Here is a 26,509-nt window from a genome sequence, read left to right as displayed (position 1 = left end):
GTAGCTGAGGCTAATGAGGGTGAGTGCAGTTTGGGATACAGGGCACAGGTGGTTGGACTTTGAATAGCTACCCTGTGGCCTCTTCTTTTATTTACCTCTAACACTTGGCCTCCAGATAAGGGTTGGGCCTGGCCAAGACCATGGTTCTAATCTTTTTACATATGCGGACTGTAGGGCTGGGCCTGGCCAAGACCATGGTTCTAATCTTTTTACATATGCGGACTGTGGAACACAGCCAAATCTGGCAGACTCCTGACCTATAGAATTTTGAGGCAATAAATGGGTGTTTCCAATCACAAACACCACGTATGCGGTACCTTGTTATCAGCACCAGAAAAGTAATACTAAGGGATTACATAAGCAATTACCAATTAACTCACATCATGAACAGTAATAAATGGAGGCTGTGTTAAGCCAGTAAGTATTAGACCAATTTATTATGTAGTTGAAGATGAATGTTGTATATTGTAAGAGAAGTACAGAGCCATTCTTTTTTTTTCTTTTACATCCCAGTTAGAGTTTTCCTTCCCTCATCTCTTCCCAGCCACCTCCCCTCCCAAACCTGTTCCTGTCCCCCAATCCACTCTTCCATTTCTGTTCAGGAAAGGGCAGGTCTCCCATGGATATCAACAAAATATGACATATTAAGCTGCAATAAGACGACCCAGTATGAAGAGTAGAGTCCCAAAAGCCAGTAAAAGAGTTGGGGACAATCTCTGCTTCCACTGTTAGGAGTCCCACAAGTGGACCAAGCTACACAACTGTCATATATAAGCAGAGTGCCTAGGTCAGTCCCAGGCAGGCGCCCTGGTTGTCAGTTCAGTCTCTGTGAGCCCCTATGATCCCAGGATAGTTGATTCTGTGGGTTTTCTTGTGTGTCGTTGACCCCGCTGGCTCCTCCAATCCTTTCTCCCTCTCTTCTGCAGGATTCTCCAGCCTCCGCCTAATGTTTGGCTGTGGGTCTGCATCTGTTTCCATCAGCTGCTGGATGAAACCTCTCTGATGACAGCAGACTGTAGATTGGAGGATATCTGGCTAGAGGTTGGTTTCCCACTCTCTGCACTTGAAGTCTTGTCTGGTCACAGGAGAAGGCCGGTTCATGCTACATACTTGCTATTGCTTGGAGTCTTAGCTGGGGTCATCCTTGTAGATTCATGAGAGATTCCTTATGCCAGGTTCCTACCTGACCCCAAAACGCCTCCTCTGCAGTAGTCTCTTTCAGTACTCCCCCTACCCACCCACCCTGAACCCAACCTGATCTATGCAGAGCCATTCTTAAACAGAAGGCTTCATCATCCTTCCATAGAGAGTAAAGAAGGCTGGGAGGGTATGGGACCTGAGTTTGAGCCCACCACCACTTTCCACTATCCCACTTGTTGAGTACTTTTTATCAGTGCCAAGGTGAAAGCACTAATGCAAACTGTAATTTTTAAGTAGATATTACTAAGACTCAGTGGAGTCTATGCTATATTTTCATTTTTGAGGTAGGTAATTTCAATCACATTCACCATTCCACCCCCAATTTTCTCATCTATTCAATGGGTTTGTTCACACAATTTACAAAAACATATGACTATATAAACTCTGAACTCTTAGGAAAGCATCAGAAATTATGAGCAGCAGTCTAGGATTTAATGTTCACACATTTACCAATGAAGCTCATTGGCAATGATTGTATCAAACTATGCGATATGTACATATCCTTTGTATCCACTTATATGTCAACATTTGTTCTGAGGCAGGACTCACAAGGGCCCGCCAACCTCCCTGCTTGGCTAAGACACACCAATTAGCCACTATGAAAGCATGGAATACAGTAATTTATGGGCTAACGGTATGCTCTAGTCCTGGAACTGGGGAAGGGGAGCTGATAATTTTAGGCCTAATATGTTTTAGGTACAGCATGATGCCAGTATCAATGGATTATAAGGGATTGGACTGTATTGGGCTGGATCACTGCAAAGGTCTGTCTAGGTCGGTATATCCACGGTGTGCGCATGTGCCTAAGAATGTAGGTACACTCATTACCACAGCTTCACCAATTCTTGCAGAAATCCTTCCTGAAAGGTTTCGTGCTTAAGATGGCCACTCGCAAATGTTAACTCTCTGAAGGTTTTTGTTTCTCAGTACACCAAATGACACATTTGCCAAACAGAGACTCTCAGCAAACTGAAGGAGCTACTAGAGCCACAAGAAAAGAAAGCGTCCTACGGAATAAACCAATCCTCTGTGAGTGCTTTAGCCCTTCCCGTTGTCTCCACCACTGGGGTGTAGTCACAGGACATCTTCCGTCTGTACCAACGATTATCTAGGCTGTCCCAAAGTCTCCGTTTCCTCCTTGTCAAACCTGATGGGATGACGGGCAGGTAAATCCTAGTAAGACTCTGGATTGCTTAGACCCAATCTGAGTTGAACTTCTTCGTGGGGAGGAAGGATCTGATCATTATAATTTTCAGTTTTGAAAGCATAAGCAGGGAAAGACAGACCTCTTACTTTTGAAAGGTGTAGCAACTACACACAGCAAGTCAGTTCTTAGGATACCCATTATCACCAATAAAGTGGTGTGCTGCATAGCAAACATGTAAAAAGCAGAAAGCCTATTTAACTTTGGCGTTGTTCCTGCCCTTGCAGGAAAAAAAAAATAAGTCGGAGGATGGCATTTCTGTCCTTCAGACCCGCGTCCATACCTGGAACTCTTGCCCAATCACCGGCAACAGTATTGAGCTTCGTTCTTGCACTATGACCTGTTCCTACACTAAGCTCTGCCCCTCGACTAAAGAGCTAGTTTCTTTAAATAGACTTTTGGCTCAGGTGTCCATCTGGGAGACTCCGCCCCTCTCGACCCCGTGACCTGTCTCTCCCCCCCCATCCCCCCCCCCCAGGCTGCCGGACTTTAGCGACGTGGGCGGGCCCTGGGCGGTCGCTTCTAAGAGGAGAGCCTAGAGGACCCTGCACCCTCGCCTGCAGCAGCCACGACAGCAGCAACCGCAGTCGCTGTCGCCCCGTAGCCAACCGCCACCATGGTGAAGATCGTGACGGTGAAGACGAAGGCGTACCCGGACCAGAAGCCCGGTACGAGCGGGTTGCGGAAGCGGGTGAAAGTGTTCCAGAGCAACGCCAACTACGCGGAGAATTTCATCCAGAGCATCGTCTCCACCGTGGAGCCGGCGCTGAGGCAGGAGGCCACACTGGTGGTGGGCGGGGACGGCCGCTTCTACATGACCGAGGCCATCCAGCTGATCGTCCGCATCGCGGCCGCCAACGGGGTAAGGGAAGCGCAGGCCGAGCCGAGCGTGCGCGACGTGCGGGCTCCTCCGGGCCCACGCTTCCGTGCGCGCCTCTGTCCAGTCCCCGCCCCGCCCCGCCCCGCCCCGCGCACGCTCCCTTGACCTTGGCATTATTTCCCCCCCCACCCCCCACACACACACCAGTGCCTCCCCCAGCCTTATTCCCACCCCAGTTTCGCCGTGGCTCTGCTGGGAAAGGTGAACCCGCCTAGGCGCCCTACTATTCTGGTCTGGGACTGGGGCGTCTCCCGCTGGCTCCCGGCCCAGGGCTGGCCACCAGAGCGCTCACCCCTCTTGGGTGTCAGGCCAGTGATCTGGGTAGGCAGGTGCCAAAGCGCCCCCCGCCCCCCCAAGTTGGCTTGGGGAAGGTGCTTCTGTCCCTGCTCGGCCTGCTGCCTGGGAGCAGGCTTTTGAAAAGTCCAGTCTCTGCTGGGTAATTCACTGAACCTGTTCCACTAAGGGGGCTGGAGCTGAATTTTCATTAAAACAGAGACAATATACCCAAGGGCGCTCTTAGGCAAGCTGTCCTGTCGGGCCAGGAAATTAATGCAATGCAACGCCCCTGGTTCCGCCCACCCCCACCCCCTGTTAAGGTCTTAATTGGGGAAGTCCACTAGAGAGGTGAAGCTTCAATATTTTTTTCTATAAATCTGATGAATAAAAATGTGGGTTTGCAAAGTTGGAATTGGTTGTTGCCACAAGATAATTTCCAAGGCGTTTTAAGGAACATGTTTTTTTTTGTATATTTAAAATAATATTGTACTTGCAATCTGCTAAAGGGTTCATTCCCGTTAACAGTTACATCTGCTTATTTTAGCAGTACTTTGTTTTACTTTATTAACGTGTTTTAAACAGTCTTGCCTCTTGCCAAGCACCATGCCAACACTGCGCTGGTGTGTCTCAAGGATACTCTTGAAGCCCTGTAAGGAAGATGCTATTATGGGTGCTTTCAAGTCACTAATGAGAGTTCTGAAGCCTGGGCAACTTAAAGAATTTACCAAAATTTAGCCAGGCAGGTGGTGGCGCATGCCCTTAATCCCAGTACTCGGGAGGCAGAGGCAGGTGGATCTCTGTGAGTCGAGGCCAGCCTGGTTTGCAAGTGCTAGTTCCAGGACAGGCTCCAGAGCTACACAGAGAAACCCTGTCTTGGAAAAACAAAACAAAACAAAAACAATTTACCAGAACTTAGCCGTAGCTTTGAATCTGGCACAGACCTGCCAGCCCCAAGAACTTGAACGGCTTCTGAGAATTAAGGGATTCTTAAATTTTAGGACCTCCTTTTCCCTGTTGTCAAAGTCTAAACTGAGCTCTGTAGACTTTCCTGGATATGGGGCAGACATTTGCAAACAGTGAAAGAAGCCAGAATTTCTTTTTCTCTGCCCCTCAGACCACCGTGACTTTCCATGAGGGGAGAGAGAACGCTCAGCAGCTATGTGTGGAAGCTCCTCATCTCACCTGTGCTTGTAGGGTCTTCATCCAGTGCTTCCCTGGCCTGTGTCCTGCACGGAGAAGGGGTTGGGGGGGAGAAGGGGTATGCAGATGAGAGCCTTGTCCTTACGTTTAGGTCGAGTGGGAGTTTTAGGGTTCAAATGGATATCTGTCCCTATGGGAGCGCTGTGGGGTGGAAAGGAAATCAGTTATTAGACGTCATCACCCTTTAGCCATTGACTGGCCTGTTGCTCTTCTCTCTTTGGCCAGATTCTGAGTTCTGTCATCACTGAGTCTCACTGTCCGCTCAGCACCTTACTTCCTGCTAGCCTGTGACGCTTCCGCCTCTCCCCTGACAGGCTCCCTCAGAGCTGCTGGTGACTCTGGTAGCTCCTTCTGTGCAGCAGCTGTAGGACTTCACCTTTCACCTGCATTTGTCAACAGCCTCATGCCTGGTCTGATCACTTTGCTGATTCTACTCAGGATATTTGTCTCCGCTTGCCTGCTGTACTTATACCCTAGTGATTCCCTAGGTTCCCCTGTTTGCTGCTCTGATTTAATTAAATTCTTTACTCACCAGGGGTTTATGTGTGTTTGTTACTCTTCTGGCGTGATTCAGTTATGATCGTATCTTCAGAAAGCAACTGCTCCTTCCCCATAGATGCTGCTAGAATAGATTGATCCAATCCTGGTGAGATGACGTCTGCGTGTCATATGTTCCCACTGGAGAGTAAGCTTGAGACAGGATTCTATTTTACCTATAAGCCTTCCCTTGGTGTAATCAGGAGTATTGGTCCAGGACCCCTTCACTAACCAACTTCTATAAAAGGTTATGTCTCTAGGAAATAAATTGTTATGGTCCATTTTCAGTATGAGGTGCAGTTCGAGCTCATCAGAGAGTCACAGAGAAGCAGAAGGCACCGGGCCCCTCTCTGCTAGCTGGCCGCCTGTACCTGTGTGCATGAAAACTCTTGAGAACTGCAAAGTTGCAGGCAGTCTGTTACTTGACTGAGCCCATGATCAGAAAGGTCTGAAGCCCCGGAATATTCCCTAGGTAAGGCTTTGCATTCTGAACCAGTAGGGTAGGCAATTTCGGAAGGCAGCTGTGCTAGAAGAATATGAAGGTTGTACCTCTCTGGGGTACCAGCCTGTGGGAGAAAGAGGGCAAGAATATCTCATGATTGGGACTTTTTAACAGTCCCTGATTTGCACCAAACTAGCACACTAGCCATTTTTGCCTTTTCCTGATGCTTGCATCTCTGCCTGCAGAATGGTATATTAAAAACTGCTTCACCATCCCTCGTATCTTGAGTTTGTTATTGTATAGTGAGGCTCTTGTTTCTCACAGTGTTCCTTTATAATATCCATTCGTTTACCTTAAATCAGCTCTATATCATAAACCAAATATAGCATAGATATCATGCTGTTTGAGAATATGATATAGGTATTTTTATTTGTTTTACATTACTTTTTTAATGTTGATATGTGTGTGTATGTCACAGCAAGCATGTGGAAGTGGGAACAACTGGGATTTGATTCTCTCCTTTGTGGGTCTCGGGACTTGAACTTAGGTACTCATGCTTAGTAGCAAGTACTCTTTTTTTATTGTTTTTTATTGAGCTATATGTTTTTTTCCACTCCCCTCCATTCCTCTCCCCATCCCTTCTACCCTCTTCCATACTCCCCATACTCCCAATTTACTCAGGAGATCTTGTAGTTTTCTATTTCCAATATACATTGGATCCATGTGTGTCTCTCTTAGGGTTCTCATTGTTGTCTAGGTTCTCTGGGATTGTGAATTGTAGGCTGTTTTTTCTTTGCTTTATGTCTAAAAATTACTTATGAGTGAGTACATATGATATTTGTCTTTCTGGGTGTGAGTTACCTCATTCATTATGATGTTTTCTAGATCTATCCACTTGCCCACAAATTTCAAGATGTCATAATTTTTTTCTGCTGTGTAGTACTCCACTGTGCAAATGTACCACATTTTCTTTATCCATTCTTTGGTCAAGGAGCATTTAGGTTGTTTCCAGGTTCTGGCTATGACAAACAAAGCTGCTGTGAACATAGTTGAGCACATGTCCTTGTTGTACGATTGAGCATCCTTTGGGTATATACCCAAAAGTGGTATTGCTGGGTCTTGAGGAAGGTTGTTTCCTAATTTTCTGAGAAATCGCCACATTGATATTCAAAGGGGCTGTACCAGCTTGTACTCCCACCAGCAATGCAGGAGTGTTCCCTTTTCCCCACATCCTCTCCAGCATAAGTTGTCGTCAGTGTTTTTGATCTTGGCCATTCTTACAGATGTAAGATGGAATCTCAGAGTTTTTTTTTATTACAACAAGTACTCTTACTTACCCACTAAGGTATCTCACTGGCCTCTGTATTATATTTTATTACCCCCTTTTATTATTTTTGCTCTTTCTGAATAGTATTAGTCCTTGATTGATTGAACCCATGGGTGTGAAGCTGGTGACTAGAAAAATCAGACTGTACCTACAGTACCTGGGCCAAAGGTAGTATCTGGTGACTCCTTGTCTGGCTGCCTTGAATTGTGAATCACCAATGTAGTCAATGCTGCAGGCACAGCATCACATACAAAGCAGAAGCCTGAAAATGAATTTATTGTCTGCGGTTGAAGCAGGCTGGGTTAAGAACCTTTACATTGAGCGGTGAGTCCTTTTAGTGACTGGTACAACCTCTACCCAAATGGGCCTGAAATACATGGACCAGCGTGAGGGCTCCTACAGTCATCGATCATGTCAGCCAGGCTTTGAGAGCGCTCATGTCTCCTGTTTGAGTGTATGCGGGTGGGTGCGTGTGCATGTACAGGTGCACCTGTATATACTGTGTGCACATGTGCAGGCGCCCCTGCATGCATGTGCACATGAGCATGGGAACCAGAATGTTGTTCTTCATGCACCAGCTCCTTTTTTCCCCTCTTAAAGTAGGGGTCTCTCACTGTCCTGGACCTCTCTTAGTAAGCTAGGCTGGCTGGCCAGCAAGCCCCAGGAAGCGGTGCTCTATCTTTGCTGCAGGACTGACTTAGCGGGGAACCCTCTTTGAGGCACTTTTTAATATACCACCTGTGTAGAAAGTTTAATAATAATGTCCTGCTTCAAAAATTCTTATTTATCAGCCATTTTTGAGTGATTTCTCTGTTGCTTCTGATTTTGAATCAGCATTAAATGCCAGGTTGCAGTAGATGTTGTTTTCCACTGAGGGTACCTTGACTTTGGGAGAGATAGAACAGAAGAGATACCCATGTACGCACACAAGGCAGAATAAAAAAGAGAACATTCTGGATTTGAAATAAGTGAGCCCGAACTGTGTGTGTTCATGGATGCATGTGTCTCTGTGTGTATGTGCGTGTGTGTGTGTTCCTTCCTCTGGACACATGTGATACATGCATGTGGAGATGAGAGGACAGCCTCAGGTATTCTTTGGGCACATTCACCATCCAGCCTGTTTCCTGAAATAGCTTCTCTCTTTGGCTTGCAGTTTGCCAGGCCAGCATGGTTGGCTGGCAGGGAGCCCCAGGGTTCTTACCTGTTGCTGCCAGCACTTCCCAGTACTGGGATTACAAGCATACCCACCTGGAATTTATGTAGGGCGTGTCTGCAATTTGAACTCTGGTCCTGATGCTCCTACAGCAGCATTTTGTACCAACTAAGCTATTTCCTTAGTGCTGGGACTGAGGCCGCAGCCTGTGGACAGAGGATTTGCGCCCACCTCCCAAGAGAGGAGAGTGGCAGGAAGGAGTAGCTGTTAGAGGGAGGAGTAGCTGTTAGAGACTGATACTTAGTCATGAATGATCTTTGCTACACTTGTGTTTTTTGGTTTTGTGCTTTTTTTTTTTTCCCTTCAGTGCCAGGCATAGGTTCCAGGGCCTCACCCGAGTTAGTCAAGCACTATACCACTGAGTCGTGTCTCTAGCCCTGGTCACATAAGACTTTGTATTAAGTTGTTTGGGAATTTCCCTTTCTCAGTTTCACAAATGTTCTTCCTAAAGATAAATAGATGGTCTTCCCTGCTTCACTCAGACCTATTGCTGGAGAATTAAAGATTAAAAAGGAGGCTGGAGGGATGGCTCAGTGGTTAAGACCACTTGTTGCTGTTGAAGAGGGCCCAGGTCTGATTTGTAGCACCCACAAACGGCAATTCTAAAGGGCATGATGCCCTTTCCTGGCCTCTGTGGACACCAGGACTCAAATAGTGTGTCAGTATATGTACATGCAGACAAACACCATAATATAAAAAGGCAAAAAAAAAAAAAAGAAAAGAAAGGAAAAGAAAGCACTCTCCCCACTTTAAGGGAAAGCTTTTTTGTTTTTTAGTCTATAATCAAAATCGGATAGGGAAAAGTGACATTGTGTTGGGATGAGTGGCTCATCTGTTAAATATTGGCTCCCTGCTGTGTTCTATTTTTCATACTAGGGCCACAGCAGTGACTGGAATTGTCTCTTCCACAGAGCTCCGGGACTCTAGTTCAGGGAAATATAAGTGTCACATGAAGAGAGATACTTTGAAAAAAATAAATAAGCGCTGGCAAAGGAAGGAACATTGTAGGGAGTTGGGAAAGGCTCCCTGGTCGGCCCCACTGGAGCAGAGCTCTGCATAAGCCACACAGGGAGCCTGGCAGGTGTTTGCCCGGAGATTCCCGGGGAGAGGAGGGTGATGCCTACATGCTGAACATGTTTGTTCGTTTAACTTTAAATTTTGCTCCCAAGTAAGTGGTTGATTATAACTCCTCGAATGAGAGGTCCCAGGGTGTTGTGAATTTAAATACAGTTATGAGCGGCTCTGTACTGTAAATTTGCCCTGGGATGGAAATGGTGTGATCAGCAGATGAAATGCCCAACAGGTTTGCTCCCCATGGGCTCATAGTAGGAAACCTGTGGTCTGCTCAGCCGTTTGGGGGTCCCATAAACTGACAAAAGGATAACAACAAAACACAATGGTGGAGAGTTTTAGAAAACTATGAGAAGGCCATTACAGTTCTATGCCATCTTTGTAGGGGAAGAAGGAAGAAGGCACAAGGGGTCCCTGTTAGAAAACATGACTTGTAGGAAAAATAAAGTTCCCTTAAGGGAGCAGGATGGAGACGCAGAGTCTTGTGGTAGTGTGTTTCTCGGTAGGGTGCTCGGTTGTCCCTGGTTGTGGAGCTCGTGGGGAGGAAAATTTGAGCTTCACTTCTTTTTCTTTCTAGCAGGGGACTGAACTCCAGCTCTCGTACGTGCAGAGAGGGTGCAGGAAAGCGAAGCAGGGACGTTGGTACTGCCCTGTCCATTCTCCCCCAAATTCCCTGGAATATGTGGTCATACGCCCAGTCATTGCTAGCCAGTCAGTGACGTCAGAGCTGAGCTCATAGCTGGGAAGCCCCTTCCTCCTTTTTAAAAATCACTGGCTAGTGGGTTAAGGACCCATGAAGGATATCAGGTGGGGAATTCAGAGAAGGCTTTTCTCAACTGCTGTCTTCAGGACAGAAGTGAGCATAGAGGGTGTGTTAGTGAGGTTGCTATCGTGATGAAAGATCAGGACCACAGCAACTTCAGGAGGAAAGGGTTTATTTGACCTCTACTGCCACAGCACTGCTCAGCATGGAGGGACATCAAGAAAGAAACCCGGACAGGGCTGGAACCTGGAGGCAGGAGGAGTGCTGCTTACTGGCCTGCCTCCCATGCCTTGCTCAATCCGCTTTCTTGCAGTTACCAGGACTGCCAGCCCAGGGGTGTACCCACCCACAATGGTCTGGACCCTCCTCCATCAATCTCTAATTAAGATATGCCCTATGGGCATTTTCTCACTCAAAATTTCCTTCCCTCAGATGACTTTAGCTTGTGTTAGGTTTACATCAAACTGTCCAGCACAACTGGCCCCTTGTCAGCTTGACACACACGCCCATCACTCTTAAGTCACCCCCTTCCCTTTCTTGTTCATTCCCAGGACTACACATGAATATCAGCATCACAATACAAAACATTTTACAAACTCGAAAAGCCCCGAGTCTTTAAAAATTCAAACACTTTGAAATTCAGGCTTTATAAAAATCCAGCATCTCCTTGTAAAATCAAGTCTCTGTAAAATTCCAGTATCTCTTTAAAAGTTCAAAGTCTCCCAGCTGTGGGCTTCTGTAAAATCCAAATAAGTTTAACTTTCGTATTCCAAGAGGGAAGAACCAGGGCACAGTCACAGTCTGAACAAAGCAAAACCAAACTCCAACTATGTAAGTTAACTCAATGTCCAAATGTCTGGGATTCCCACAGGATCTTTCGGACTCTTCCAGAGATCTAGTGACATCACTCTGCAGCACACACAGCTTGTCTTCTAGGCTAAGGTGGGCTCTGCTTCATGCCTGCTGCTCTCCTTGGTAGTCATCCCGTGGTACCAGTGTCTCCTGCTGCAGCTGGGCTACACTTTCACTAATAGCCTTTCCTGGGCTCTCTCCAGGGTGCCAAGCCTTGACTTTTCTGCCTGACCCCTTTAGTCCTGGGACTTTCAACTGTTACTGAGGCTGCACCTTCAGCAATGGCCCATCCTGGCCTCTCATGGTGCCAAGCCTCAGCTTCTCTCCATGACCCTTTCATGCTTTCAAAACCAGTACCACCTGGGTGAGGCTTACGTATTACCAAGTTTGGCTGCCAGCATAAAGTACATCATCCACCACCACTAGAACACAGCTCTGTATGTTGACCCTGGGGAACCACTTCCTAGAAGATTTCACTGTGATTCTGGTCTCTTCTAATCATCACCAATTTCTCGGTTCCAGTTGACCAACATCGATTGTCCCACCAAAGCAGAGGTTCTGATATCTTGTTACTCAGTCTTATCTGAATCTTCAGCACCAGCTGGCCAGACCACAGGTGTTGCCTGTGCGTCAAGATGTAAGAGCTCTCGGCTACTTCTTGAGAACATGTCTGCCTGCATATGTTGCCTCTCTTCCTTCCACGACAGGAACTTAACCTCTGAACTGCAAGCGAGCCACCACAATTAGAATTTTATTATAAGGGTTGCCGTGGTCACAGTGTCTCTTCACAGCAGTGAAACCCTACCTAAGACACTCAGTCCACTTTCTTAGAGAACCCAGGACCACTGCGCCACAGGTGATACTACCCTCAGTGGGCTAGGTCCTCCTCCACCCACCACTAAGAGAATGCCCTGGAGGCTGGCCTACGGAAGGGAAGCATTTTCTTAATTTAGGTCCCCTCCTCTCAGATGACTTTAGCTTGTGTTAAGTAACATAAAACTAGCCAGTACAGAAGGGCAGCCCTGAGAGCTGACCTGAAATGGTATGAGAACTTGCTTCGACTGTCAACCTTCTAAACCACGTGCTTACTCAGTCTTCTTTATATTATATTCAGTTTAGACATTTCATTATACTAACAGAAATGGATCAGCATAATCTGCCTTGGTGTATTCCTTTTTTCTTTCTTTTATTTTTTGAGATTATAGTGTCATCACATAATTTCTCCCTTCCCTTTCCTACCTCCAGGACCTTCCATACCACTCCTCTCCCTCTCTCATATGCATGGCCTCTTTCTTCATTAATCACTGTTACATGCATACATATATATTCCTAAGTACATAAGTGCAACCAGCTCAGCCTGTGTAATGTTGCTTGTATATATGTGTTTAGTGCTGACCATTGGTATTGGATAACTGATTGGTGTGCTTGTTCCTGGGAAGACTTTCTCCCTCTCTAAGCATTCCTTAGTTGTCTGTAGTGCTTTGTACAGGGTAGAGGCCTCCTGCGCGTTCCCCATCCACTTCAGCATGTCTGTTGTTCTTGTTCTGCTCACGTTTAGGCAGTCATGTTGCGAGACTTTTGGGTGTAGCTTTAGACATTTCTAGGGGACACAATCCCACAGCAAACTCCCTGATCCTCTGGCCCTAACAATATTGCTGTGCCCCACTCCCCGTCCTGCCGCTTCTGCCATGATCTCTGAGCCTTAGGTACAGGAGTTGTGTTGAAGATACATCCATTGGGACTGGGCTAAACAGCTCTGCATTTTGGTTGGTTGTGTTTTTCTGCAATGGTCTCAATCTGTTGGAAGGAGACGTTTTCTTGATGAGTGAGATCTATAATTGGCAGTCTAGATCTGGAGAAGGCTGTCCCCGGTGCATGTCTTAAAAGGTGAGCCGTGGTGATGACACGTGGCTCACTTGTCCAGCTTCTTGGTGGCATTGGAACGGAGACTTTGGTCTTCTGATATTTCATACAGTTGATCTTTTCTATAAATAAGTTTGTCTCATGGGGCACAGCGGCACACACCTGTAATCTCAGCAGTCAGGAGATGAAGGCAAGAGGCCTGTAAGTTCAAGGCCAGCAAGGGCTGTAAAGCAGCAGCATGCTGTCTTTTAACAACAGCAGAAAAGTCAGACAACGAATAACTTCCTGTGGCAGAATCATAACCTCCCCACTTCCCAGCTCATGTCTCGGATTCTTCTAACCCATATGCCAGCAGTGGCAGCTGTCACTGGCCTGTGGTCTACTCCATGCTGGCAGAACAGTCTTGCCATGACCTAAAAAAAATGCAGATGGCACATATTTTAGATTCTGCTTGGGTCGGAGGTCTAATTCTTCGTATCCATCAGAATATAGGTTTGGCTGTTCTTACAGAATCTCAAAATACAGCATTTAGAGGTTTATAGTACTAGAACTTGTTTGTCATGGGTCAGAGCTGGGCAGTTCAGGGCTGTGTGTGGCTCTTTTGTGTAAAGGGATTCATTCATGATTCTTTTTCTTCTTGTCCAGCTGAATCTCGTTGTTGTTTTTTTTTTTTTTCTGTGTAGTCCTAGATGGTCAGCCCCCACCCCACCCTTGTTCCAGCCAGCAGGATGGAGTAAAGATTATGTAGAATATATCTACTAACATGCTCGTATCTACTAACTAAAGCAGCTGAGCCGCCCCAGGGAAGCTGGAAATTGCCAGTTGTGTTCTGGGTCTTATGTGATAGATGAAATACTGGGATTCATTGAACTAAATGAAGAGTAAAATTAATTTCGAAGATCAGCCAGCAGCTTACAGCCACCTCTGTGCCTTTCTTCCAGATCTGGTGGTGAGTGTCATTTAGTCATTGTCATTGGTTGTCAATCATCCCACCTGCTGCCTTAGGGAGGGGCCAGAGCACAAGCCTGCCTGTCCTGAGAGCTTTTCAGAATTAATTGTCTTATTGGGAAATAACTCACAGACCAGACAGCTTGCCCATTTAAGTATATACCATTCAATATTTAGGGGTGTGGGGTATTTTCCATGCTGGCCTCCCAACCCCAGGCTCAGGAGCGATCCTCGTGCTTCAGCCTCTCCAGTGGCCGGGATGTAGGCACACAGCACTGTGCCTGGTAATATTTTTTAGTTTATTCTCAGAATTGTGCAGCCAGCATCCCAATCAAGTCTTTGACCTTTAAAGCAATCTCACTAATTAGCAGTTAGTCACCCCTCCTGCCTGCGTCACCCTTAGGCAGTCGCCAGTTTCCTCTAGGTCTCTGCATATCTCTTTGTGGACCTGATGTCTAATGTGGTTACCAGGCGGGGGAAGCTACACTTACAAAGTAAAGTTCCAGGGGCTTCATGAGAGCAGAGACAAAGGTTTGTGTCGAGAGCAGTGCACTTAGTGTCTCTGTTAGTCAGCTTCTCATTGCTGTAACAAAGTGCTCGAGTTAGTAACTTAGAAAGCAAAAATGTTGATTTTGGCTCAAGGTTTTAGAGATTTCTCTCTGAGGCCAGGCAGGCTCACTGCTTACAGTTGTGGTAAGACAGCTTATGGCAGGGCACATGGTTCCTGTGGTAGAGCAAACCAACTTATATCACAGGACAGGAGATGCAGAAAGAAGGTGGAGTCCCACAGACTCCTGAGGGTATGCCCCCAGTGATGGAAAGACCTCTCTTCAGACTCTTCCCCTTGAAGGCTCTACTTCCCCTCCCCAGTACCACATTGGGGACCAAGCTTTTAGCACATGGGTTTTTTGGGACACTCAAGATCCAAACAGCAGCATGTAACCATGTGACGGTGTGCACTGTCCTGAACACTAGAGGCATTGTGGAGATGTCCTCATTCTCAAGGGCCTTTCTGATGAATGGGGTAGCATGATATGCTAAAGAGGTTACGGTCAGGGAAAGAGATGTCTATGGGAGTGCAGGGCCAGCCTGGGGCGTGGTACATTATGTGTCTGTAAGGGGAGTAAGGCTAGTGAAGGCTTGCTACAGGTGGGTGTGTTGCTCTATGTCAGTCACTTCCTGTCCAGAGGAGATGAGGGTTAGTTTCAGTGTCTCTCCAGGAGACTCCCCCCCCCCCCACTCCCTTTCGCATGAGCAATCAGATTTCTTTTTTAACAAACATGTTTGAGCTTCCACATCACAGTTAGTATTGTTCCCTGGCACATGGCCTCTCTGGGACTGCGCACTTGCTCCAGTCACGCGTCCAGTGCACAGAGCGTTTTGAAGTGCCTCTGTGGGAATTATTTTTCAGGCCACTGGTTTATGGGCCACCCAGGAAAAGCAGTCACGTTATTTTATAGTCAGGCTTCATTTTTCACTTAAAATGATGTAATGAGATTTGAACACCCACTTTATTCATTAGACATGGCTCCAGCCAATTTTTCGTCTCTTTCCAAAGTTCAAACCTATTCTCAACGGATGAAATTTGTTATGACTGAGGACTTTGAAAGAAAGTACCACAGACAGGAAAGACAGCTTCCCCTAAAAGAGCGAATGATCTTGCTGCTCCCTGAGGCCACCGAAGGAGCTGGCACTGAGATGAATATGCTCTGGCGGAGCTGTGGGAAGTGAGTTACCGTGTGGACCCTGCACACACTGCCTGTGGAGAGGATCCCAGGCGATAGCTCACGCTGAGGAGGACCCCGCTGTCCCACTCCTGCGTGCTCTGCCACAGAGACAGCACTCTTCTCTTACCTCATGTGATCTCTTCCACTCTGGTGAGTACACAGTGGGCTCTTGCAGCTGTGCACCTTGGGAAGGTTTGTTCACACATGACAAACAAATGACCAAATACCAAGACCGGAATTAAGAATAGAGTCCCATCAGATCTCTGTCCCAGAAACCCAAGTCTTAAGCCAGTGCCCACCTGATCCCTGGTAGCAAAGAGTCTGGGATAGAGAATTAGGCCAGCGTGACTGGGGAGGATAGGGAGAGAAGGCCTTTGATTTAGTAGTAATGAAACTGTTATATTCCAGGTCGCTATGGGCCCTTCCATGGCCCCATGAAATTTATTCTGTGGCTCAAGAGGAAAAACAATTTAAGGAGGATTTTAAATGAAGCAAATAGGAAGGAAGTGCAGAGAACTCTCAGATGGTACTGGGAGTAAGAGTGACCAGCTATGAAGGTTGAGCTTCCTCTGTAGATGGGGGTCACACTACATGGGTATCTCATCCTGTCTCCAGCCATAGGTATTAGATTTACGTGGCCAGGCAGCTGTCCCTGGTCCCTGTGAGGCTCAGCCATGGACCCCCTGGATTCGAGGGCTGAGCCCAGTGTGAGTGATGCCTCAAGGTGCATCTGTGCCGTGGTTGCCTGGCCCAGCCAGGCCAATGTCATCCTACAGATAGGAAGCTTCCAGGAGTGCGTCTAACATTGCTGTCAACCTCCTGGGACACACGGACCTGTTTATTTGACAAACATTGACACCTGTGTGCCAGTTACTGTGCAAGTTATCTGATGCAACCCAGATGGTAAGGCAGAATGCTCGTGGGAGAGGCGGCATATCCATGGGTAGTTAAAAACTATTCTGTAGGTTAGTTTCCTGTGATGACTGAGACAAATGGCCACAATCTGAAGGCTTAAGGAAAAAACTTCATCATCCATTTCCTGGATCCAGAAGCCTAAAATCAAGATGCTAGCAGCAGGGTAGTAGCGGGAGGACCCTTCTGTGACGTTTTCCTCTTTGGGTGGCCCAGCAGTCTCCACATGTGTCTAGTCGCTGCTTCTGACTTCCCCAGGCCACCTCCGTTAGCCCGTCTTCTCTCCCACCCCGCTTTCTATGGTGGGGATTCAACTCTAGGCGTGACGTGTGCGGTCTGCCACTGTGCCACATCCATCTTTGGTCATAGGATGCTTGTCATTGGATTTAGGGCCCACCTAGGTAATCCAGGATGCTCTCAAGATCCATCCCAGGTTCTAAGTGAAGAGTTCTGGGGGTAGGAGAGACCACCATTTAATCTACAGTTAGCCTGGGATGGGAGGCAAGCGCTGCCCTATTTGAGCATACCCAAGGTTCCAGGGCTTCATCCTGCACAGTTTCCCTATGGACGGCCTTTGCCATAATGCCAAAGAGAGGACAGGCCACTGGGGGCACTCTGCTTTGCACAAAGAAATAGTTCATAGGGCGAGGTGGAGTTGACTTTGGCGTACGCCGTGGTTTTCAGTTAATTTGAAATGTCACGCGCTCTGCTTAGTGTCCCTAGAACTCAGCATCCCCATGTGTGCACAGGGGTAAGCTCTGATATCTGACAAAGAGGATTATGGGAACTGAACGGATTAATAAGTACATAAGTGTTTGAGTTACATGGTTGTCCTTGAGATAGCACTTTTTGATTCAGGCAAGTCATCCCATGGGTGATTCACTCCTGCCCCAAGCAGACCTCTCAGCGCCCACGTGATAACGCCTCGGATGAGCTGAAGGGTGACTATAACAGTACAGACTTAGGGCATCCCGAGTACATGGTGATCTTTATCATCGTTACTTCCTCCAGACTGAGGAAGAGGCTCACGGGTAAAGGCGCTTGCCAACAAGCTGTGTGACCTGAGTTTGGTCCCTGGCACTCACAGGGTGGAAGGAGAGGGTTGATTCCTGCAAGTTGTCCTCTGAGTGCCACACTCTTGAAAGGGCCACACATGCACACATGTAGATCCAAGCACTCACACACTCTAATAAAATTTTATAAATTTAGATCTTCTTTTTTTTTTTAAACTTAGGATTTTATTGTAGCATGACTTCAGAGTCAGAAAAAACCCAGTTTTGATTCCCAGAATACTACTTATTATCTGATCTTTTGTTTGGGGCAAGTTACTTGAAAAATCATTTTTTCTTGTGTGAGGAGGGGAGGTGCTGAGGATCAAACCCAACTTTGCATACTGGACAAGCACACAACAATTCAACTATAGCCCTAGCCCTTTGAATTTCCCTTTGCTTATTTTTGAAATAAATATGTCATAGCATGAGTTTAGGGCTAAGATGATGTGTAGGCAAATTGCCCACACAAGGCTCACACAGTCATAAGTGGATTGGCCATTGGGGGTAGGGTCAGCATTCCATAGGAAAGGGCAGACACTTTATACCTGATAAAATTCCCACCCATCGACACCGTCTACCGCCTTCCCAGCTTTGCTTCTCTTGGCAGATTTGCCAGTGACCTACCACCATGCTCCATACCGTTAGCCTTTCTATTTCAGAGCCCCAGTGTTTTCTCATGTACAGCACTTCATGCACAGGCTGTCAGGGTGGGAGGGGAGCCTACTCTGAATAACCAGGTTTTCAGTATGTCCTTGGTCTGACACTCAGCTGTCTCGTCTCAGAAGTTCACCGCCGGCAACCCCAAAGTAAGCAGAATTGTCCTGAGTGGCAGTGTCTGGGCTTGCATTGCAGCTCTGTGCAGTAGGACTTGAGCAGGAACTGGTCAGATGGGTCCTCTTGTTCCTGGGACCTCTCTCGAACAGTGTGGGAGGGGAGTTTTCTGTCTTAAATATCCAGCATAGCCCCAATGCTTGATAACATGGGGTACTCAATTCTGTCCATGTTGCCATGAACAACAGAACATTTTTTCTTTTCTTTTCTTTTCCTTTTTTTAAATGATCGAATAATGGCCCAGTGTGTGTGTGTGTGTGTGTGTGTGTGTGTGTGTGTGTACGTGTGCAACAGTCTCCCTGTTGTTCATTCAAGTGGACTCAGTTGATGGTGGGTGAATGGTGGTGGCAATTAACATGAGATTGGCCGGGCCTTCTTGATCCCTCTTGATTTTTGTTACTGTATGGCCAGGCAGTGTGATAAGAACTCCGTATGCTTTTCCTTATTTTCTTGAGGAGAGCATCACTCCCTTACTGCCTAGAGATCCACCCTCCCGAAGGCATTTATAACAGCAGTGGGATAATTGGGTCGTGCTGTTGTCCTCATGTTTTGAGGAGCGTTGATAGTTATATCGTATGTAGTTATTCATGATGGCTGTAGAAATGTACACGCCCACCTACAGAGGGCAGCAGTTCCCTATCTCTGCAGCCTCCCCAGCATTTATGTCATACACAGGCCAACCTACAGCCCGGCCCAAGAATTGCTCCATGACTCTGAGGGAAGAAAGGTTTTAAGCGTTCTGGAGACATGGGTCAGCAAACCAGAAAGGCTGTTTCTAAGTGGGGCTAGTCACAGTATTTGTCCCGTGACTTTGAAGTTCCAATGGCTTGCTGTGGCTCTCTGGTTACTAACAGGTTCTGTGACATGGGACAGGTCTGTATGCCAGCTGATGCTTCAGTAGAGCAAGTCTGAGCTTGGGTTCATGGTCCAAATTAGTACTATAGAATGAGTTAAACTTGAGTACTTAGTTAAATTACATATAGTACAGGCACAAAAGCAAACTGCAAATAGATATACATACTTAGTTAAATTACATATTTTACAGATGCAAAATCACACTGCAAATAGATATACAATGTAGTTGTTTTTCCTACAGCCCTCTCTCTGAGACATGTATATATAAATATATAGATAAATATATATGCATATACTGTTTTTGAGACAGTCTTACTGTCTAGCCTTGGCTGGCCTGGAACTTGGTATGTAGTCCTTGAATTCATGACAGTCCCCCTGCCTCTGCCTACCAAGTGCTGGTATTTCAGGTATATACTGTCGTACCGGAATCTCTCTGACATTGTTGACAAATCTAGAGGGAAACTGTGTTTTCTGTGACTCTCTTTTTCTCTGATTTGATTTGGTGTCCTCTGCCCGGTTCACTGTTTTTCTGCCTCGCCTAGAAAAGAACCATGAAGGCCGCTTTGCCATTTCTGCCTGTGATCTCTGAAGCTCCACTAGGGAGCAGGGCAAGCTTCCTGTCTGAACCACACAGACCAACCAGTTGTCGTCCCCTCCCTACTGAAGTTTCTCATCTGTTCTCAGTTGTTACTATGCAAGTCTGGTTTGCTCTAGAAACCGCACATGCCAGTTCTCAGGCAGGGTGCCCTCTGCCGATGCCCGAACTGTCTGGGGTAGAGAGGAAGCAGTTTCATAGTTGTGGTTGTTCTGAGATGGGGAGACCATTTGAGTCTCTAGGAAGATGCACCGCAGACTCAGAGGGCATTGATGCTCTCATGTGGGGACTTCAGTCCCTCAGGAATTTGACTGCTCTGAGCAAACCTGTTCTGGGTACTGAGGTAAGATGCAGTGAGATGCATGTCCTCTCCTTATTTCTCACAAGAGAGGACACTTACCTTTAGATCCTGAGCCACCATCCAGGCTGACATTTAGTGATGAGGAGCAAGCACCCTGGGTCAGAGTAAAGGTAAACAGGATGAGGCTGGGGGAACCCCAGAGTGTCTTCACTCAGACTGCCCACCCTACCGCAGAAAGCTCAGCTGCTCCAGAATAGGATATGCCATTTGAAATTACTGCTAGCTTGTCATGTCAGTTTCCCAAGGTTTCCAGAACAAGGTATCCCACTTAGTTGCTTAAAACAACAGACACTCACCCTGGCAGTTTCAAAGGCTTGGAATTCTGAAATCCTAGTAGTGGCCCTAAGGGTATGCTGTTATTTCTTCTTCCTCCACCTTTCTTCCTCCTTCTCCGCCTCCTTCCAAACCTAGCTCCTCACATATGCTAGGCAGGCCCTCTTCACTCCCGTGGCATCCCCAGCCCATGCTTTAGAGGACCCAAGAGAAGACTCTGCCTTGCCCCCTCCTATGGCTTGGTGCTACAGCATAACTTCCGTTCTCTGCCGCTGTCCTGGGGTGTCTTTCTCTGTCTCCAAATCACCTCTCCTTATAAATATGCCAGCCACTGATTGGATTTAGTGCCTGACCTAATGCAATCAGACTTCAATCTCCTCATCTATAATGTGGGAGTAGTGAGAACACCCACACCATGGGATTGTTATTAAGTCTGCAGGAAGGGCCTGCTTGTACTATTAGTCACAGTGCTAAGCACTTCATGTGAGTTCATATGATTTCAACAGCTTAGGAGAAATAGATGTTGGGCTGCTGTGTAATAGGTGAGGAGCCAGATTGATTGCCTCAACGCTACTGAAGTACTAGAGCCTGTGAAGAATTAGGATTGGAGCCCCTTCCACTGCACTGGTTCTCAAAGTCCCCAAGCCTTATGCTCACTAATCTATTATATCCAAGAGAAGTCATTCAAGAATGCTGTCTTCTTCATTATTAACGTTGTTGTGGTGTTTTTTTTTTTTCCTGCCGCTGTGATGAGACACCATGACCAAGGCAGTTCTAGAATAAAGAGTTTATTGGGGACTTACAGTTTCACAGGGTGAGTCCGTTACCATCATGGTGGCAAGCTTGGCAGCAGGTAGGAAGGCGTGGCGCTGGAGCAGTAATTGAAGCTTACATTCTGATCCATGAGTTTTAGGCAGAGAAAGATAACTGGGAACGGCATAGACTTTTGAAACCTCAAAGCCCCCACCCCCAGTGGCACACCTCCTCCAGCAAGGCCACACCTCCTAATCCTTCCCTGATAGTTCTATTCTGGAGACCATATGAGCCTGTGGGGGTCATTCTCATTCAAACCATCACAGATGCTGCTGCCCCCTCCAGGAATTTGTCTGCTTTATGTTGAAACAATACCTCTTCGTAGCCCACGCTGGCCTCAAACTCAGGTAGCCCAGGCTGGTCAAGTTAATGGTGACTCCTCAGTGTCAGCGTCGTCATTGTCCCTGTTTTACAAACAAGAAGTGGAGGGCACAGACTATTCCCAGCCAGAAGAGGCAAAACCAGGCTTAGTCCCGGGCTGCTCTAACCCAGCAAAGACTGAGCTTGGTCCAAAGACTCCTTCTTCCTCTATGTCCCTCTCCCGTTTGCCTTCTCCTTCCTCCATGTTTGCTCCCCACCTCTGTGGGCCCCTCCCCCAGTGCATGGGCCAACAGAGAAGTTGAGTCTACGTTTATCCCCCAAACCATTGCTTCTCTTCTACCTGGCTCCCATCAGGAGATGAGTTAGAAGAGTGAGGTCAGGCCTTGATCCCTCTTGATTTTTGTTACTGTGTGGACAGGCAGTGTGATAAGAACTTTGTATGCTTTTCCTTATCTTCTTGAATTTCCTCAGGGGAGCTTCACTCCCTTACTGCCTAGAGATCTCCCCTGAAAGGCATTTTCCTTTCTTTGTGGCCACCTTTTTACAAAGCTGACTGTGTGTAAGCATGGGGCTGTCCCCGAGTAACACTTTCTTGCTTCATGTTAAAAGTCCTAGGTGTTCTTCCAAGTCTTGTGGGGCCTGGTGCAAGGGACCCTCCTAGTTGTAGACAAGGCAGCCCTTCTGGAGAGAACAATCCCAGCTCCCCATGCTACAGTGAATTTTGCCTGTTTTTTTCTGTTTCCCACCACAAGAGGGAAACACAAAACCATGAATGATCTGAAAATAAAGCAATTCTGTAACCAAACTTTGTGTGTGTGTGTGTGTGTGTGTGTGTGTGTGTGTGTGTGAGAGAGAGAGAGAGAGAGAGGGGGGGGGGTCTCTTATGTTTTAAATTCATAATAATTGTATATATATATCCTTATGGTCACAGTGTGGTGGTTTAATGCACACGTACAATGCTCCTTAACATTTATTGTTTCTTTGTGATGGAAACTTTGGAACTTGGCCTTCTTTCTATCACGGGACTTTAATACTTAACTCCAGGTAATACCCAGAATGTGCAAAGTCCTTCTGTCAATGCCACATGAATACTCGTAAGGTACTTAAATGAGAATTTCTTTGAAAATAACCAAAAAAGAAAATAAAAGATCTATATGAAACTTTATATGATCCCTATTAGTTGCTCCATGGTTGAATATTAATTATTTTTGATAAAAACAGTTATATTCTTCACATGTATGTTATTTAAAAAATAAATACCTTCCGGGTCAGTGGTGGGGCACACCTTTAATCCCAGCAACGTGGAGGCAGAGGCAGGCTGATCTCTGTAAATTCAAGGCCAGGTTGGTATACAGCGTGAGTTCCAGGATAGTCAGGAATAGTCAGAGATACACAGAGAAACCTCGTCTCGAAAAATAACCAAACCAGACAACAAAAAAGAAAATAAAGAATGTAAACTCGCGGTACATCTTTAATCAGAATGGCCTCCCTGCAGGGGCACTGTTGGCCGCCTTCTCCCTCCTGAGCACAAGTTGCTAGTGAGCATCTTTTACCTCAGCTTTTGACAGATCTCTCCTCTGCCAAAAAGTTCTCAAAGGAGAAGGGGAGAAAGTTGCTTCTCCCCCTCTTCCTGTTTCCTTGGAAGTGATGGAGTTAGACTCCTCAGACTAGCCAGCAGGTGCAGCATCACAGAGCCCCAGCAACACTGTGGGGAGATACAGGTGGTTGTTAGTGCCCAGTGAGATTCTGCTGAGCAGCCATGACAACCACACATATGGCAAATCACAGTGAAATCACAGGCACACTAAAAACTTCATTTAGCATTTCCCTCAGGCTGTGTGCGAAGGATGCATATGAACCAAGTGAGTTAACCTAGACTGGACTCTATCCCTAAGACATTTCTTTTCACGCAAATATTCCAGAATTCAGAGAAATCTGATATCCAAAACTCTTCTGGTCTATAGAATTTGGGATAAGAGCTACTCAACATGTACTGTAAATTTGATTTATTATCTTTATACAAGGTACACTTTGAAATTCTGTACTTAATTCTGAATGTGTGTTTTAATGTAGGGCCTGGAAATGTAACTTAGTGTCCAGTGCTTGCCTGCATTCTCAGGCCATGAATCCGATCCCCACCACACACTCCCCCACCCACGGTCCATCCTCCTATTCGGAGCAACCAGGAGTTACTTTTCTAGTTGAATGAGGGTGATGTTGTGAGCTGGACATAGTGTGTGTTGGCCAGGCATCTGGATGCGGAGTCTTCCTGGTCCAGAATGCCAATGCCATCTCTCAGCATTTATTCCCCTGCACAGTTCAGAGGTACGGCTTACCCATTTTCTGTCCCCCCACCCTTTTTGATTCTTTTCTGATTTCCCCTCCACATATCAAGGCCACAGTGCTTCGAGTTAGTAATTTTTAGCTTAAATTTAGTCATTCTTACCTTAGAGTTAGTAATTTTTAGTGCCAGGTTAGTAATTTTTGAGTATCGTTGTGTATCACCTGGCTATCAGAAATCAGTTCTACTGATTTGTTCATGATATGATGGGTCTTGCTCCTCTAGTTCCTTAAGCTCTTCATCTCTCTTAGTTAGGGTTTCTGTTGCTGTGAGAAGACACCATGACCACAGCAACTGTTATAAAGAAAAACATTTAATTGGGGCTGGTATACAGTTCAGAGGTTTAGCCCATTATTGTCATGATGGGAAGCATGGTGTCACTTAGGCAGACATGGTCCTGGCTAGGTAGCTGAGAGTTCTACGTTTGGATCCATAGACAGCAGGAGAGCAAGTGAGCCACTGGGTCTGGCTTGAGCCTCTGAAACCTCAGAGCCCACACAAAGAGACACACTTCCTCCAACAAGGCCACATCCACTCTGACAAGGCCACACCTCCCAATAGTGCCACTCCCTATGAACCTATGGGGACCATTTTCATCCAAACACCACAGCATCTCTGATTAAAGGGCTAACTGGCCCTGATTAGGATCCTTTAAATCACAGTTCTAGAGTCCAGTGCCTGAGGGCGTGAGTGGGTCAGCTCTGCACCCCTGCTCATCATGAATGAGTCCTCTGGGCAGGGTAGGGTAGTTCTCAGAGAAGAGAGAGAATGAATAGACAGCCATGGAGAAGGTGTCAGGAGGAAAGCTGCTTAGGAAATCTTTCTGTTGAGGACAGAAACCCCTAGACTCTGGCTGGCACAGGGACTCAAAGTTGAAGGCCAGCCCGGGGTCAGTGCTTAGCAGATTATAGCCACAAGGACCTTCAAAGACACTCCGGCTAAGGAAGGAATGCTTTTTACCAGCCTTGCTTGGTGGGCTAGCCTTGGCTAGCTTTAATTCAATAGTCTTGGATAATCTCTTCTGGTTTATCTTTCTGAAAGCTCGTTATTGCACGGTTGCTAGCCGTCCCAAAGCATGCTGGTTCGTGTCCTTCCTGCCTTGATTCCTTGCAGTTCTCTGCTGCCTTCAAAAGCAGACCTTCCATGATTCATGTGACTCCATGTCTTGTTCCAGGGGTTTCCAGGCTCATCTTTGGCTCTGCCTCAGCCCTGTGAATGTTCTCCCAGGGTAGTGCGTTGGCCACCACACCATGAGTGCATCTTCCTGATGTGCCTTTTTTCCATCAAAGACCCACTCACCCATGTTTCTGTCCTCACCCCCACCCAGAATGTGAAAAAAAAAACAGCAATAGTATCATTGCATCATTTCCTAGTTGACAGGCTTGCATCAGCGTTCAGGAGAGTGGTGATCTTTGCTCTTGTAAGGGAGGCAGGTGTAAGGATCTCACTAACTGAGACTTGGAGCAGGAAGGGGCTAGCCATTTCTCACAGCTTCTTGGATGTTATGTACAGTACTGGTTGTTTTCATTATTACTACCCATTTCAATTAAGAGCTAGCTGCGTTTTGCAGGCTTGATTCAATTAAATTACCTGTTTCATGCCATTTAGAGTCATAGATTTGAGACCTGGTTGTGCCTGTATCCTAATCCTGTGCACTTCATATACTGCAATGCTGAGCCTGGGTTGGCTGGTGAAATGAATGGGCTTTTCCCACCACTGTGGACCAACACTCTGGGCTCTTAGTGGTATGCATTTTGGATCATGGCAAGAGTAGACAGCTATGGGCCAGTAGTTGGGTACACCATGCTACTTTTAGCTGAATGAGTATTTAGCTGAATGAGCCTTCCTAGGCTTTGCACCTGAGTCAGGGTTAACACTTCTGTGACATTTTCTAAAGCTGAATTCTGTGTATGGGAGAAACATGAACCCAGTGCTTGTATGAGGCATAGATATAGCAGTTAGCTGTCCAGTAAGGATGTGTTAATGGAAAGAAAGAGGAGGGGAAAGAGGGGGAAAGGGAGGTAGGAGAGAGAGAGAGAGAGAGAGAGAGAGAGAGAGAGAGAGAGAGAGAGAGAGGAGAGAGAGACAGACAGAGAGATTTCTAGCTTACTGTTGAGAAAGGAATCTGAATTTTTGGGAGGCCAGGAGTGAAGGGGTTCATAACTCTGCCCATTGTAAAATTGATTGGGCCCAAGACCAGTATGAAAGTTCCTTGTCTGAAGGGAGCAATCCTTAAATCCCCCATATGGTCTAAATGTAATCTGTGTCATTGTGAAGGAGTACTGGCAATGCAGGCGAATTCATTAGGCCAAATTGGGTTCGCTCTGCTCGACAGTAGCGTTTCTGAAGATGAAGTTCAACCTTTGCTGGAGAGCTAAAACAGATGAGTTTCCTAATAGCTGCTCCACTTAGGCCGGGCGGCTCAGGAAGCTTAATATTTTTAATGCCTCTTCCTTTTTATCCCACTTCACAGTCCGTCTAGCATTGCTGCTTCTGGTAATGTTTTTATATGAGGTTGAGTTCTATGGTGTCCATAAAATTACGACTTGTTCGTCCTCTCTCCCTCCCTTCTTCCCTCCCTCTTCCTACTGTAGAAGCTTTCTGCAGTAAACATCTACCATGTGTTCCTCAGGTTTCCTTTTGCATATTGGT

At 46.6% G+C, this 26,509-nt stretch overlaps 1 protein-coding gene across 1 annotated transcript in view; it reads left to right on the top strand.

Moving 5' to 3' along the window:
* The first annotated feature begins 2,914 nt into the window (after nt 1-2,914).
* Nucleotides 2,915-26,509, top strand: part of Pgm1 (phosphoglucomutase 1) — a 57,291-nt gene continuing 33,696 nt past the window's right edge. Inside the window, exon 1 of the mRNA XM_038333119.1 lies at nt 2,915-3,266. Within this exon, the coding sequence (XP_038189047.1) occupies nt 3,021-3,266 (246 nt within the window). The 5' untranslated portion in view covers nt 2,915-3,020. The remainder of the gene's footprint in view (nt 3,267-26,509) is intronic.

Source organism: Arvicola amphibius, chromosome 6, assembly GCF_903992535.2.
Source record: "Arvicola amphibius chromosome 6, mArvAmp1.2, whole genome shotgun sequence".
Taxonomy (NCBI): domain Eukaryota; kingdom Metazoa; phylum Chordata; class Mammalia; order Rodentia; family Cricetidae; genus Arvicola; species Arvicola amphibius.
The sequence above is the reverse complement of the archived record's forward strand: the minus strand, read 5'-3'. Positions and strand labels throughout refer to the sequence as shown.